At 54.4% G+C, this 14,850-nt stretch overlaps 1 protein-coding gene across 1 annotated transcript in view; it reads left to right on the plus strand.

The window, feature by feature from the left end:
* Anks1a (ankyrin repeat and sterile alpha motif domain containing 1A) overlaps nucleotides 1–10,202 on the plus strand; it is a 165,883-nt gene extending 155,681 nt beyond the window's left edge. The window contains exons 15-24 of the mRNA XM_050139737.1: nucleotides 612–710; nucleotides 1,543–1,695; nucleotides 1,775–1,882; nucleotides 2,293–2,457; nucleotides 3,540–3,665; nucleotides 3,850–3,921; nucleotides 4,218–4,304; nucleotides 6,736–6,873; nucleotides 8,090–8,260; nucleotides 9,037–10,202. Of these exons, the coding sequence (XP_049995694.1) occupies nucleotides 612–710; nucleotides 1,543–1,695; nucleotides 1,775–1,882; nucleotides 2,293–2,457; nucleotides 3,540–3,665; nucleotides 3,850–3,921; nucleotides 4,218–4,304; nucleotides 6,736–6,873; nucleotides 8,090–8,260; nucleotides 9,037–9,156 (1,239 nt within the window). The 3' untranslated portion in view covers nucleotides 9,157–10,202. The remainder of the gene's footprint in view (nucleotides 1–611; nucleotides 711–1,542; nucleotides 1,696–1,774; nucleotides 1,883–2,292; nucleotides 2,458–3,539; nucleotides 3,666–3,849; nucleotides 3,922–4,217; nucleotides 4,305–6,735; nucleotides 6,874–8,089; nucleotides 8,261–9,036) is intronic.
* Nucleotides 10,203–14,850: the final 4,648 nt, after the last annotated feature.

Consider the following 14,850-nt stretch of genomic DNA (forward strand, 5'->3'; position numbering starts at 1 on the left):
ACAGGTGTGGGGTCTCACTGCTTGGGTTCAGATCTAAGCTCTGCCCCCAGATATAGAAATTCTGGAAAATTCTGATTGCCAGGTGTCTCCATTTTCTCATCATCATTGTGGTGGTGAGGTCGGGTAGCCTGTGGCCTGCCAGCTGTCCCTATTTCCCTGTCACTCAGTGTGATGCCATGCTGTCTCTGCAGCTTCCCCAGCCGACCGGTCTGTTCTGTAGTGGAGGTCAGTGGGAATGCTGAGACCCGCTCCTACGGCAGGAGCCTACGCTTGAATAGTTCTGACTCCGGCTCCCTTGTGAGGCTGGCTCCATGAGCGCTGTCAGCCTGCCTTTGTTCACTCAGCTTTGGCCGACAGAGCTATGTCTGTGGGGAACGCAGAGCTTTCCCTCCAAGGTGATGCAAAGGGGTTGTGAGTGTAGCTCCATGCGCTCTGGGAATGGACAGTCTGAGCAGGTTTGCCTTCAGCATATGCTGGCCCCTGTCTGGTGGCCGTCTTCTTGCCTTCACTTAGTAGCTGCGACAGAAAAATCTGGCATGGGGTCATGGCAGGCTGACTTACAGGACGCTAGGCTCCAGTGTAGGAAGGACCTAACTTTTTCTCTGTCTCAGGGCTCCAATGTGATGGAAGAGCAAGACCTGAGGGAGATTGGCATCAGCGACCCACAGCACCGGCGGAAGCTGCTGCAGGCTGCACGCTCCCTGCCTAAGGTGATGCTCCCAGGCCAGGGCTGTCTTCTTGAATGCCTAGACCAGTGGTTCTCAACATGTGGGTCCTGACCCCTTCACAGGGGTCACATTGTCAGATAACAAAGTAACTTTATGGTTGGGGTTAACACAACATGAGCAACTGTGCAACATCAGGAAGGTTGAGAGCCTCTGACCTAGGTTGAGCAGAAAGGAGCCTGGCTCTGAGGCATGCAGGTCTTGTCTGTCCCATGTCTGCCCCTATAAGAGCCCAGCAGGGCACAGGGTCTTTGTTCCTTCCTTGTAAAGCCTGCAGGGCTAATAAGAGGTAATAAGTGTCTTGTCTGATTGGGCAAGAGGATCTAGGGTCCTCTTGGCACAGAACCGAGGCCCATAGTCTTGGCTTGTCACTGGTGCCCCCTTTGGAGTCTCTTTTGACTCATTAGAGCCCAGGCTAGCCTATCTTGACCCCAGAGAAGCCTGAGGAGCAGGCATGAGAGGCAGCAGCAGCAGCACTGGCTTCTTTGAGACAACAGCCTCCATACCTTGACTATTAGTGCCGTGGCCAGTGTCCCATTGATCCTTTTACTAACCCAGAGTTCAGGAAGTAACTGCTTCATTGGCACACACTATATTCTTGCCCTTACAAACCTGTGACCTCCCAGAGCTCATGGAGAAGCAGTCTGTCACCCCTTCCCTCCATCTTGCTTCACCTACTGGCCCCTCCTCCTTATATCCAGCAGCTGCTACCTCTCAGAGTGGTGATGGCCTGTGCCAAGGGAGGGTCTCGGGGTAGCCTTGGTCTCCAGCTTCTTGCTCTGTAACTCAGATGCCATTAGGCCTCCTCACACCACAGGTGAAGGCTCTTGGCTATGATGGGGTCAACCCCCCCTCAGTGCCCTCCTGGTTGGACTCACTGGGGCTGCAGGACTACATCCATTCCTTCCTGTCCAGCGGCTACAGCTCCATAGACACTGTGAAGAACCTCTGGGAGCTGGAGCTTGTCAATGTGAGTGCATCGTGGGAGGCTAGGACAGGAGGGGCTGAGGAGCCCAGCTCCACTCACCACCCCTCTGCTCCGCCACCAGGTCCTGAAGGTTCACCTGCTGGGCCACCGTAAACGCATCATCGCCTCGCTTGCGGAAAGGCCCTATGAGGAGCCACCCCAGAAGCCCCCGAGATTTTCCCAGCTAAGAGTGAGTTCAAGGAGGGAGACGGTCTATGACTCTGTGTTTTCGTCCTGGTTACATGTCTCAGAATAGCAGACAGCAGTCCCTGCCCTCTCCTGCTGGACTCCCACACAGGAGAGTGGCTTCTGTCCTTTGCAAGGGTGGCACCTCTTGTCTGTATCCCAAGGTGCCGAGATGGCCACTAACCAAGGACCACTTTAACTGTAGGAAGGAGCCAAAGCAGTTCCCGTGAGGCCGCACCTAGGGCTGATAAATGTGAGCACAAGGCCCAGGCAAGGCCTAGTCGCCTCCGTCCACAGCTCTTGGCCACTTGTGCACCTCCTTGCTCTCCACCCCTCAGCTCTGGGCTCACCCTAGGTAGCCTCAGAACAGCCGACACCTTCAGCTGGGAATTTCACCAGTTTCTTGCCCAACAGTGCCAGGACCTAATCTCCCAGACGTCATCCCCACTGAGCCAGAATGACTCCTGCACAGGGCGGTCAGCAGAACTGCTGCTGCCCTCGGCAGACACCAGCAGGAGGCGCCACGACAGCCCGTACGACCCTGCGGCAGCCTCTCGAGTAGAGCGCTTCAGAGTCCAGGTGAGCGGAAGGGTCAGAAGCTGCAGGGATCGGCAGCAGGAGGCAGTACTGCTGCCCACTTCACCCTACCCAAGGGCCTGCAGGAGCTTTGAGAAAAGCCGCCTCCACCCCTCCCATCTTCAGGTCTGGGGCTCTCCTGTGGCTGGTCCTCCCGTCTAGCCCTGCGGGCCCTCGCTCATCCCCACAGCCATCCCATCCTCTCACTCATCCTGATCCCCAGAGCTTCCTTCTCTGTAGCTGAAAGCTCCTTGTCCTCCTGTCCCACCAACCCTGCAGAACCACAACCCAGTTCCCCGTGTGCTTCGCCGCCCCTGTTCTTAGACTCGCGGGCACAGCTAGATATTTCCTGCTTCCCTATGCTTCGCCAGGGCAAGGCTGGTGCAGTCCTGCATTCTGGGCTCAGCCTTTGGAGCCTTCACCCTCAGACATTCTTCCAGGGCTTGCCTGTCTGTCCTCCTGCCTTGCCAAGCTCTGGCTCTGCCCCTTGCTGCAAGTAGCCTTCTGGACCCCAGCTTGGCAGGGACTGGGAGAGCTCTGACACCCTGCACACACTCCACGTCACTGGGCGTCTCCCTGTTCTCTCCGCACTCCCTCTCCTTCCTGCAGCTGTTTATTTTACAGACGTGAACACTGCCAGCTGTTCGGTTCTCTGTGGAGCCTGCATATAATGGTAGAAGTCTGAGTTCTTTTCTGAACCTGTATCTCCATCCCCTGCATAGACTCTTGTCTGAACTACAGTGGCTCCTCCCACCCCAGTTGTTAGCAGAGGGCCCATTTAAATCACATCCTTTGCCCAGGACTCAGCTCCATGGCTTCAGCCTTTGTTTTTATGTGAAACATGCCTACAGCTTGTTTCTACACATCCTGCTATGTGCGTGCTCCTGTGTTGGGTGCCTGGCTGTGCTTGCCCTGAGAGTACCTCCCTTGGCCCCAGTGCTGCTCAGGTGCCTTTTTGCCCTCTGCACCTGACTCCTGCCTTTGCTGGGGTCACCGGTTTCCCCGCTCTTGGGTATGCTAGAGGTGAATTTGTGAGCTCCCCAGGAACAGAGGTGAGCAGTGTCCAACTGTGTGTGTTTTTACAGGAGGAGCCCAGTGAGACCAAGCTGACCCTCCGTCCGCCCAGCCTGGCTGCCCCCTATGCTCCGGTGCAGAGCTGGCAGCACCAGCCAGAAAAACTCATCTTTGAATCCTGTGGTTATGAGGCTAATGTGAGTCGCTCGCGCTCTCCCAGATGGCCTCCTCCCCTCCCTCTGGGGCGGCTGTGCTAAGGGGACAGGAGAGAGGACTGTTGGGAAAGGTGACCCCTCTAACAGCAGGATGACCCACATTGGCTAGGTCATCCTACACGACAGCACACGTGTTCCTGAACCCACCTTCTGCCCCTTCCCACAGTATCTGGGTTCCATGCTGATCAAAGATCTGCGAGGGACAGAATCCACACAAGATGCCTGTGCCAAAATGCGGGTAAGGGACTGGAGAGACAGCTCAGCAGTTAAGAGCCCTGGTGCCTTTACCGAGGACCCTGGTTCAATTCCCAGCACCCACATGGCAGCTCAAGCCTGTAACTTCAGTTCCATGAGAACCGATGCCCTCTTCTTATTGGCATATGCATAACATGAGAATAAAAGGGGAAAACGTGGGGAGGTGGCTGACTAGAACAGCAAGTGGGAACAGCGGTTACCACCTCCTGGGCCTACTGCACCACAGAGGGATGGACCTTACGGTCAGATAACTCTCAGCCTGCCCCGTATTTCCTACAGAAGTCTACAGAGCACATGAAGAAAGTCCCGACCATCATCCTGTCCATCACATACAAAGGGGTCAAGTTCATCGACGCTTCCAACAAGGTATGGTTCTCGTGAGGCCTGCTGGCAGGTGTCCCCTGTGACCAGATGCCTGAGAGAAAACCACCTGAGTTTCAGAAGGGCTGGTCTGTGGTCACCTGCCTCGGTGTTTGTGGCAGTATACACGGGGTTGGGGCACATGTGGTAGAGACTGTTCACTTCATGGAACTCAAGGGGGCAGACAGGAAAGGGGGCAAGGACAAGCCTCTGGCACCTCCTACCAGCCAAGGCCAGCCTTCAGTACATGATCCTTCCAGGGACACCTCATTTCCTAACTGTATCTTCTGCCGCTGGTCCCAGTGGCTCCTGGCCGTCCTGGAACTCAGTCTGCAGACCATGCTGGATTTGAGCGCACAGAGATCCACCTGCCTCTGCCTCCCAAGTGCTGGATTAAAGGCATGTGCTGCCATGCCCAGCTCAGACTATTAACTATGAGCACCAATAAAACTCAGAAACCAGGGCTAGAGAGATGCTAAGTGGGTAAGAGCGCCGCTGGCTGCTCTCCCGGAGGACCCAGGTTCAATTTTTAGCATCCACATGGTGGCTCATAACTGTTTGTAAATCCACTTCCAGGAAGATGGAATTTCCCTGGCCTCAGCAGGCACCGGGCCCATGTGGCTCACAGGTACACACAGGCAAAACTCCCTACTCATATTTACTTCCTGAATAGTAAAAGTTGGGAGACAAATCTCATGCTCCTGACTGACCGAATGACACAGTAAAAACTTCACTCTAAGGAATAGCAGAGAAAGATCAGACCAAAGCAAACCAGGGCCCAGCAAGGTCAGTGGTACCCATAGCTCCGTGGCTGGCATCTGGGCATATGTGTGGGGTACTGTGAGGGCCAGGGGGGTTGGAAGCCCTGCTGCTTCAGCTCTTGCCTTTGGTCACTGTTCCCAGCTTTTCTTGGGAAATATCCATATTCCTGGTGCCTTCAGTCTCCATTGCTGTCACCACACAGCTTCTTGAATTCCCCTGGCCCCACCTGGCCCCACCTGGCCCCATGGTCTTCCTTTGAAGTTGGAGTACAGGCCTCCATGACCCTGTAACCTTTCTGTCTCTTCGTGACAGCAAAACTAGCATCTCATAGGTGATGCCAGGGTCTGCCGTCCACTGAAGTAGCTGGGCCTGTAGGCCATGGCTGTGGCTTGTAGACGAAGTCTGTCCTGCCAGCAGCTCCCAAATAAACACACAGGGGCTTAGTATGAATTACACATGCTTGGCCAATAGCTCAGCTAGGGCGCGTTACTACCTGAGTCTTACATTTAAATTAACTCACAGCTCTTATCTGTGCTCTGCCATGTGGCTTGGTGCCGTTTCTCAGGACAACATGCCCGTCTTGCTTCCGCGTCTGTCTGCCCCTCTTCCTCTCCTCGGCTGGCCTCCTAACTTTATCCTGTTCAGCTGTTGGCTAGTCACAGCGACACATAGTGTTCCACAGTGGTAGAACACGATCAGATGGCTCCAGGAAAACACCTCCTAACCTCCTAGGTGGCCCTGCACAGGCAGAGCACTCTAGCAGTTCCAGTGAGTTCATGCCTCCATCCTCTTGTGTTTGTCATGGGTAGGGTAGCCCAATGCCCAGACTGCCTCCAAAGTCACTTTCCTGTTATTCTAATACAGAGCCTTTGGCTCCTTCTTTAATGCTACTGCTGTCTTCAGAAACCATGTCCTTGGGCCAGCTTCATTACAGCTTTCTGCCTGGGTTGTTGTTTCCAGTTCTCCCTGTAAGCCTGGCTCAAACAGCCACAGCCATAGCCCCTTCTAATGCAACCTGCTCCACCTCAGCCTCCGTCCAGGAGCAGGGACAGAACGCAGCCTTCTCTGTCCACCTTTGCAGAGGTACGAGAACCATGTTGTCAGGTTAGGCACTGCCGTAGCTCCACTTCCACGTTACCTGTTCATGCCCAACCAATTCAGAGCACAAAGGGCTTGTCTGGCTTACGGTTTCAGAAGAGGAAGCACAGCTTGCTCTGTTGTGGTGGACAGGAGACAGTGAGGAGGGCCTGGGCAGGTATAACCTTCCAAAGCATGTTCTCAGTAACCTGCTTCCTGTGCCCTGCCTCTTAAAGTCTCCAGCATCTTCTAGAACATTGCCAAAAGCTGGAGAAAAGTGTCCAGTATTCGAGTCTTTGAAGCACTTCCTGTTCAAAGGGCAAAGGTGGGCAGAACCACCTCGCTGTCAGGTTCCTGGAACTCTGTTTGCTGGTCCCTGGCCTGGCCTAAGAGCCTCCCTGGGTGCTCTGCTGCCCTCCTGTGGGGACAGGTGGAGCATGCATTTGACTAGGAACACTTTGCTGCCTGTTGGCCATGGCCAGGGGTGAGGAAAGAGAGGGGTTTGTCTGGAGTTCCAGGCTGGCGAAAGGCTAGGGTGGTAATCCTAGAGGCGTGCCCCGAGGGGACCGTGAGTTCCAGAACACGTTTTTCCTGGCAGAATGTCATTGCTGAACATGAGATCCGGAACATTTCTTGCGCTGCGCAGGACCCGGAGGACCTGTGTACCTTTGCCTACATCACCAAGGACCTGCAGACGAGCCACCACTACTGCCACGTCTTCAGCACAGTGGATGTGGTGAGTGTCCCCGTGACAACAGCAGGCTCTGCCTTGAGAAGGCAGAGATGACCAAGGCCATGGAGGGGATCTGCTGGCCTAGCCCTAGCAGGCAGGGGACTGGCCTACGAATGAAGCCCAGTGGTGCCCCGTGCAATCCTTTTCACAGCAGGAGTGGCAGCCCAGAGGGAAGCACCCTAAGCCTGGCTATTGGTGGCACCTTGGTTTTTTATCTACGTATTTCCTAGGTGGGACAGGACCCCAAGCTGCTGGTAGTGGTACACCCTGGCCTTGGCTCTCCTTGCTCCTGCTTACCCAACAGGAAGTCTCCTGTGTTCAGCGCTCTGGGGCTTCCTCCACACAGACGCTACAGGAAGTCTTTGCAGTCCCGGGCTGTGGTGTCAGACGCCCAGTTTTGCCCCTAGTAGCTGCATGATCTAAAAACGTTACCTCTACTCCCTCTGGGCTGTATTGAAGATTACATGGTGTGAGCTAGTAGCTCCTCGCCTGCGGCTCGCAGAGGCACACATGCTCCTAACTCGCTGTGCTGCATAGCTGCAGGCCGGTGGACCACGGGGCACATTACCAATCACTGGTGCTCCCTCCACCTTGGGAAGCCAGCCAGAGAAGACTCAGGAGAAAGCACAGTCCCCAGGACACCAGGGATGGGCCGCAGGTGTCTCTTCTTGTGATAGGAGCAGCCTAGCTGGGCTTTGGTTTTTTTAATGATCTTTATTTTATGTACGACGGCTCTATCTGCATGTATTCCTTTAGGCTAGAAGAGGGCACCATGTGGGTGTTGGAAACCGAACTCAGGACCTCTGGAAGAGCAGCCAGTGCTCTTAACCTCTGAGCTGTCTCTCCAGCCCCAGCTTAGCTGGTTTTGAAGTTTAGTGTTTGAAAGAATCATGCCTAAGGAAACTAAATATGCTGAAATTCCTCACTTTGAAATAAGTCTGTTGGGTTTGTTTTGTTGTTTTTGGTTGAGACAGGGTTTCTCTGTGTAACCCATGGCTGTCCTGAAACTTGCTCTATAGACCAGGCTAGCCTTGAACTCAGAGAGCTGCCTGCCTCTGCCTCCTGGGATTAAAATCCCTGGCTCTGGGTGCTGTTATTAAAGGTGTGTGCCACCACTGCTGGGCTTCAATTTTTATTTTCAAAAAGTTTCCTACTCCCTGTAGGAATAGGGGGTCTGCAGGGATCTGCACTGCTCAGCAGGCTCTCTGCTTCTTCCCAGAACCTCACCTACGAGATCATCCTGACCCTGGGGCAGGCATTTGAGGTGGCCTATCAGCTGGCCCTTCAGGCCCAGAAATCCAGGACGATGGGGGCCTCTGCAGCTGCAATGATTGAAACAAAATCTTCCAAACCGGTGCCTAAGCCTCGGGTCGGCGTGAGGAAGTCTGCAGTACGTGTCCACCCCCCATCCACAAGGCACCCCAGGGCTTGGGTGGAGCTGGGCACATCAAATGTCTTCTCACTCCTTGGCAGTTGCCCCAAGAAAGCAGCCCTCTTCCTTTAGCTCCCCTCCACTGCATCCCTGGGTTCCTTGGGCAGGAGAGGGCAGCCGTCCTGGGGCTGCCGTGCGTGGCTACAGCACCAGTGACCCCCCCCCCGTCTGTCTGCTTTGCTCTGCGCCCCAGGTGCCGATGCCCCCCGATACTCGCTGTTGTCACTGTCACACCTGCACCACCCACCGTCCTTCCTACCTACCGCTGCCGTCTCTTAGTCCTGGAGCCAAGGTCTTTCTGCCTCCCGCTGTCTTGTGTGTCAGGCTCTCTGAAGCGTCCGTGAGCTCTCATATCCCAGTGGCCTCGTGCTCTGCCTGTGTGACTCTTTTCCTTTCTGGAGATGCCCTCGCTGTGTGCTCTGCCCTTTGTCTTTGTCGTGTGTCCTCTGCAAAGGTCTAGAATGCGTGCAGTGGTCTGCCCCAGGCTGAGCTCTTCTGCCCACTAGAGGGACCCAGGGGCTGGGGGCTGCTGAGCTTTCGTCCCCTTCCTGCCCACCATGACCAGACTGCAGCTTAGAGCGTGAACTCTAGTGGGTCAGGGTTCCCCTGCATAGTTCCCTAAGGAACTGTTCCAGGCTCCTGGAGGTGCCCGTCCTTCACCTTCAGGGCGGGCAGGTGTGCGGGCCCTGTGCAGAGGCCATATTCAGTCCTAACCCTGTCTCCTTGTTTGACAGCTGGAACCGCCTGACTCGGACCAGGAGGCCCCATCCCACGCTAGTGTTTCCTGGATTGTGGACCCAAAACCAGACTCTAAGCGGAGCCTCAGCACCAAGTATGAGACCACTATCTTCTAAACAGCCACCCTGTCTCCACTACCCCACTGTGCCTTTGCCACCCGATGGCTCTGCTGTCTCAGCTCTCCTTCCAGCTGCATGGGACCTGCCCTCCTGGCAGCAGCTCTAGACACCTCCTCCCTCACAGCTCCTGCTTTCCACCACCCACACTGTGAACCTCCCAGTGGGCCGAGGACAGCTAGGGCAGCTTCCGTCCGAGGGCCCCAAAGCCTTTGCAATAGGCCCTGGGAGGTGAGGAGTGGGGGTAGCTTCCAAGGGGACCCCAGTAGCCTCCCCAAGGTTGCTCTCCTCTCCTGTCCAATCCTGGGTCACAGCTGGATGCCAAAAGCTACCAGTTTTCACCTTTCCTGACCCACCCACCACTGTGACCACCAGTGCCAGGGCCCTGCACACAGCTGCTTTCTCACCTGGTCAGGCCCCGTGATGTGGCTTCACCAGGGACAGACTTTCTGTAAGGGCCAAGGTTGGTACTGGCCACACCCTAGAGCACGTCCAAACAGTGGGTTCTTGAGGGACCTGGGTGTGCTTGGCCCCTGTCTGTGCTATGGGCCTGGCTCTGGAGTCCAGCTCACCGAGGCGTGCCCTGCACACAAGTGCACCTTCTTCCTTCTCAGAGTGGAGCTGCCTGCGCAGAGGGCGGACACTGAGCAGCTTCTCTGGTGTCTGACAGCATTCTCACACTCCCTGTGGTGGTAGGGACCTGAGACAGCCGTCATCCAGCCATCCCCACAGCTAGCATCATGGAGCTGTGGGAAGATCAGTCTAGATGGCAGGAGGCAGAAGAACTGGTTCCTGTGGCCTTGGTGCCAACAGTGTAGGACAGTGGAAGAGTCAGTCAGCGCTGAGCTGGGACCAGGGCTGTCCACCTCCTGTCTTTGTGCCTTCCTGGACAGATGGGCCAGGAGCAGCAGAGGGCTGTAGGCTGTGGAGGGCGCTCTGCTCCGCTCGGGGGAGGCAGGGACCTTCTCTTCTGCTCTGTGTCCTTTCCATTTCCTCCAACTTGCACAGACTTTGGTTAACTCTTTCCTCCCCCGTTGTTTGCTTCTGCCAAGCTGAGCCACTGAGGAGCCACACTGTGCTGCGGAAACAGCCGTGGAAAGCACAGGCTCCTGCCCCCAGCACCGAGCCTCGTCGACAGCTCTGAAGACCCAGGCCCAGCCCTGCCCGTAGGATCTCCTTTCAGCGCTTGGTCTGGCAGATCAAACCCAGCCATGGAGGCAGAGGGGACCATAACTCTTGGTGGCCCAAGAGTGGCCTGTCCAGGACATGTGTTTTTAATAGGAAAACGTAATTTTTTTTTTTTTTTATAAATTTTTAACACTTGGTTCCAGCTTCTGGATAAAGCTGTCAATCAAGATGACAGGAAAAGACCTCGTCCGTACAGCCCTCTGCCTTCAGGACAGAGCCCCAGCCTGGGGGTGGCTTGGGGCAGAGCTGAGACTTCAGACTTTTGTTCCCAGCTCCTAGTCTAGAGCTAGGCTGGGGTGATGACACTTGGGCCAGAGCAGAAGTTTCTGGGGTTCCAGTGGGGATGAGCAAGTAGTTTCTGGTGTGGGGAACTCCTTGGTACTCTCCTGTCCACGTTGGCACTGCCCACGGCAGCTGTGCCGTGTGTTGACAGGCTGCAGCAGCCATGTCAGAAGGGAGAAGTGGCTTTGTCTGGAGCACTAGTGGGATTATCAGATAAGCTTGCAGCTTGCCAGCTTGGACCTTGGCTGGCCTCACTCTGGTTCTTTTTGACTGTTGTTTCCTATTGCTGGACACATCTGTTCCAGATGTGGAAAAGGCTATGTCCAGTGACACTCTTCCCGGCTGTGGTCTTGAGGATAAGCGGTGTCCCTCGGACTCTCCAGCTAGCTTTGCTCTTTAGAGTACTGGAGGATGGGGACAAGCCAGGCTAGCCACTCCCCAGCGTTTCTGGAGTAGAGAGCAAAGGAAAGAGCAGCACTGAGCCCGTGGATGCGGTCTCGGGGGCAGTAGGCCAGGCTAGAGCAGATATATGACTGCAGCTGGGGCGTGTGTGTGGAGCGCTGCTGGGCGCCTCCTCCTCGTGGCTGTTCCTTGGGAAGCAGGGTTGACCTCTGCTAGGCCTGTGGGCTCTCTGTCCTCTCTGGGAAAGAAGCCAGTGGTGCAAGGTACCGGCGACAGAACTTCCTTTTTCTGCCCCACACTCTCAGCCCTAGAAAGTTGCCCTCAGCTCCCACCTTGCAGGAATCCTGCTCCCAGAGGTGAGCTCGGTGGTGGGCACGAAGCCTGGGGACACTGCAGACACTACGATGAGCTCCAGCTGCATTTTGTTCTAGAAATCCCAGGCAGGCACTTCCCCTTGACGCTGCTATGTCTTATTTATTCAGGGTGTTTCTACCAGAAAGTCTCTGGCTTGTCTGCTCTGGGGCTCAAGATTGGGGTGGGTCTCTCCCTTTCGGGACAGGTGCCAAGTGGAAGGGTCTGCCTTTGGCACATGTGCGAGTCATGCCCTGTGGCAAGACCAAGGCTGTGTAGGAACCGTTCTGGTCAGAGTGGTAAAATGTGCCCAGTGCCCTTGCTGCGGTGGCCGCAGGCTCCCTTCCTTGCCTCTCCCGGCCAGCCCGCTACCCTGAGCAGGAGGCTCCGGTGGGCTCTGCCTCTGAGGTTGCCTATTCAGGAGTTCTCCAGAAGCCTCGGGTTCGAGCACTCAGAACCCACGGCTGCAATTTTCACAGTGTCTCACAGTCGGCTACGCTGCAGGTCACAGGAGTTGTTGCTCATGGCGGACAGTGGGACTGGATTGTAAGAAAAATGTTATTTAATCTTTGTTTCCATATTTTGATACTTGAATTACTTCCCTTTTGTTTTACTGTACATAAAATTGTTAATCTGTCCGATTTTGTTTGAATTATGAACACCTTGTGGTACCAAACGTAACCGACCGTGCAACAGCATAGGCTGACCTCACTATGGAGTGCGCGTCTCCTGGGCTTCCGGCTCCGTCTGTTATTTTCGTAGCTGTACAGCTTAGGACAGACTGAGCTAATAAAGGAGAGCGGTGGAAACCAGCATAGCTTCCGAGTCTGAATTGAAAGCTGCTTTCCTCATGTTACGCGTGGATACGGGCTAGATGCCACTGCAGATCGAGGACACGTGTCCTCTGCTTGGCTTGGATAACAGTTTGGGAATTCTCTCCAGCGTTCTTCAGTAGGTAGATGCCAAGGAAGCCCGGAACAGTCAACCTTAAGGAAATGGGATCCTTAGGGACATGACCTAACGAGAAGGGATGCGTGGCCACAGATGGGTTTTTACACCTTGTGCCAGGCTCACCCACAGATGTCCACTGAGGGTCTGTATGGAGCATGAGGTCTAAAGCTCAAAGAACTGCTCCCCCAGGTGCCTAGCTGGGCTGCAAGATTTGTGATGAACATGCGCAGCTCAGTGCCCAAAGCCTCCATCGCAGGGTCTTACCGTGATAAGCCCTGTCAAGCATGCACTAAAACCCTGATACGTTTTCATGTGCTCAGCTCTATATAAAACCAAACATCTCTGCATAGCAGAATGCCGCCATTCATAAAAAGAAACAACTAGAATTAATGTTTGTACCACATGAACATCTGCTTCCCTTCTTCAGCTTAAACCTGGGGCAGATTAACAATGGAAACGCCAATGGGGGGGGGGGGCAAGCAAAAGCCATTCTAGGTCAGCACCAGGGAAGAGGCAGCCTCAAAAGACAAGACAGTTTGGTTCTGGTCGCTGCTGTCCTTTAGCCAAATGCCACAGGGGTGCCTGGCTGTCTACCTGAGGCTCCTCATGAGGATGGTGGGGTGCTCCCAGCCAGCAGTGAGGAACCAAACACCTCAGGTGTTGGCTGAGGCCAAAGGAGGAATCTGGATCTGTCTAGCATGGCTGCGAGGAAGCTGTGCATCCCTTTGCTAGCCCAGCCGTGGCCAATAGCAGCAATTCAAGCCACGCGTCAGTCCCGTGGCAGCACAACTCTACAGCCCCAGCTTTCAGGAGGCAGAGGCACAGAGGGCTTGTGTTCAGAGTAGTTTGGGCTCAGAGCGCAGAGTGGGCAGACTCTCTGGTGGACTATAATACTACTAAATAAATAAATGCCTTAATCACAGTTTTGGCAAGAAACCCAAACCTGCTGATGGAGGAACAAACCTGAACATGGATAACCCAACGAAATCCTTACCAGGGTACTGGTACAGCATAACCACATTTCTGAAGAAAACTGGGGGGGGGGGGTTGAGACAGGGTTTCTCTGCGTAGTCCTGGCTGTCCTGGGACTCACTCTGTACACCAGGCTGGCCTTGAACTCAGAGACCGGCCTGCCTCTGCCTCTCAGTGTTGGGATTGAAGGTGTGCACCACCACAAGAAAAGCACCTGAATGACATGGAACTTGTCTTCAGCCCGCACCGCTGCACAGTGGCACATGTCTGTAACCCAGCACTGGGGACGCTAGGGTGGTGTGTCCTGAGCTGAGGTTACTCTGGGTTATGTCCTGAGTTCTAGTACATTTCTGGACTAGAGTAAGACCCTGCACCTCAACAAAAGACTGAATGGGAAGGAGGGAGGAACTGACAAACCACAATCTCATGTAGTTGGCATTTTGGGGGGTTGCCAACCAGCCCCAAACAAAGACACGGAGCCTTAGAATCCCCGGCCTTGGCTTGGGCTTGTCCAGCTAGCTCTTTTAAATTAAACATGTTTCTTTCCCCCTACATTCTGGCTCAGGGCTTTTTACCTTTCTTTTCTTCTGTATGCTCTACTTTCCTGCTTCCTCCACGGCTGGCTGGCCCCTGGCATTTCCCTGGTGTCTTTTTCTGTCTTCCCCTAAGCCTAAATTCTTCCTCCTACTTACTCTCTCCCTCCCTCAAGTCCTGGCTATAATACCTCCTCCCTCACTATTGGCTGTTCAGCTTTTTAATACAGCATTCAGGTGCAGTAGGCAGGCAAGGTAAAACAGCAACACATCTTTACATAGTTAAACAAATGCAACACACCCTTGCAAAGTTAAATACTCCACAACAATCCTATCTCATTGAAAACAAGTCAATATTTTTCAGGAAGGAACCAGAATCAGGGTGTTTGAGGGTGAAAGAAAATGGAGGAACTTTGTCACCAGAAATTGACCCAGAAAAGCTGGTGGGAAAGTTAGCCAGACGGAAACCTTGGCATAGCGGGAAGGTCAGCCACAGAAACACAAGCGTGTTTAATGCAAGACTCCGGCTGCAAGCCCTTCCTTGCTCGTGTAGCTGCAGCAGTCGACAGCATGGTCGGCCGGCTCAAAGGCACAGGAGGGAGGACGACGCTGCTTGTGACTGTGTGGGGGTGGGGACTGAACTCAGGCCAGCAGGCTTAGCACCAAGCACCTCTACAGCTACACCCTCTCCCCATTTGAAGGGGCAGTAACAAAGGGACTTAAAGGGGGATATTGAGAGGTCAAGTTTCTGTTACCTGAACTGGCAGACGACTGTGACAAGCTACATACAAATTCAAAACTCCTTTTTTAAAAAGCTCCGGAGAGCCGGGCGGTGGTGGCGCAAGCCTTTAATCCCAGCACTCAGGAGGCAGAGGCAGGCGGATATCTGGGAGTTCGAGACCAGCCTGGTCTACAAGAGCTAGTTCCAGGACAGGCTCCAAAGCCACAGAGAAACCCTGCCTCGAAAAACAAAAACAAAAAATAAAAATAAAAATAAATAAAAAATAAAAAAAAA

The sequence above is a fragment of the Alexandromys fortis genome, unplaced genomic scaffold, assembly GCF_014885135.2.
Source record: "Alexandromys fortis isolate MF-2015 unplaced genomic scaffold, M_Fortis_MF-2015_v1.1 scaffold_9, whole genome shotgun sequence".
Lineage (NCBI taxonomy): Eukaryota > Metazoa > Chordata > Mammalia > Rodentia > Cricetidae > Alexandromys > Alexandromys fortis.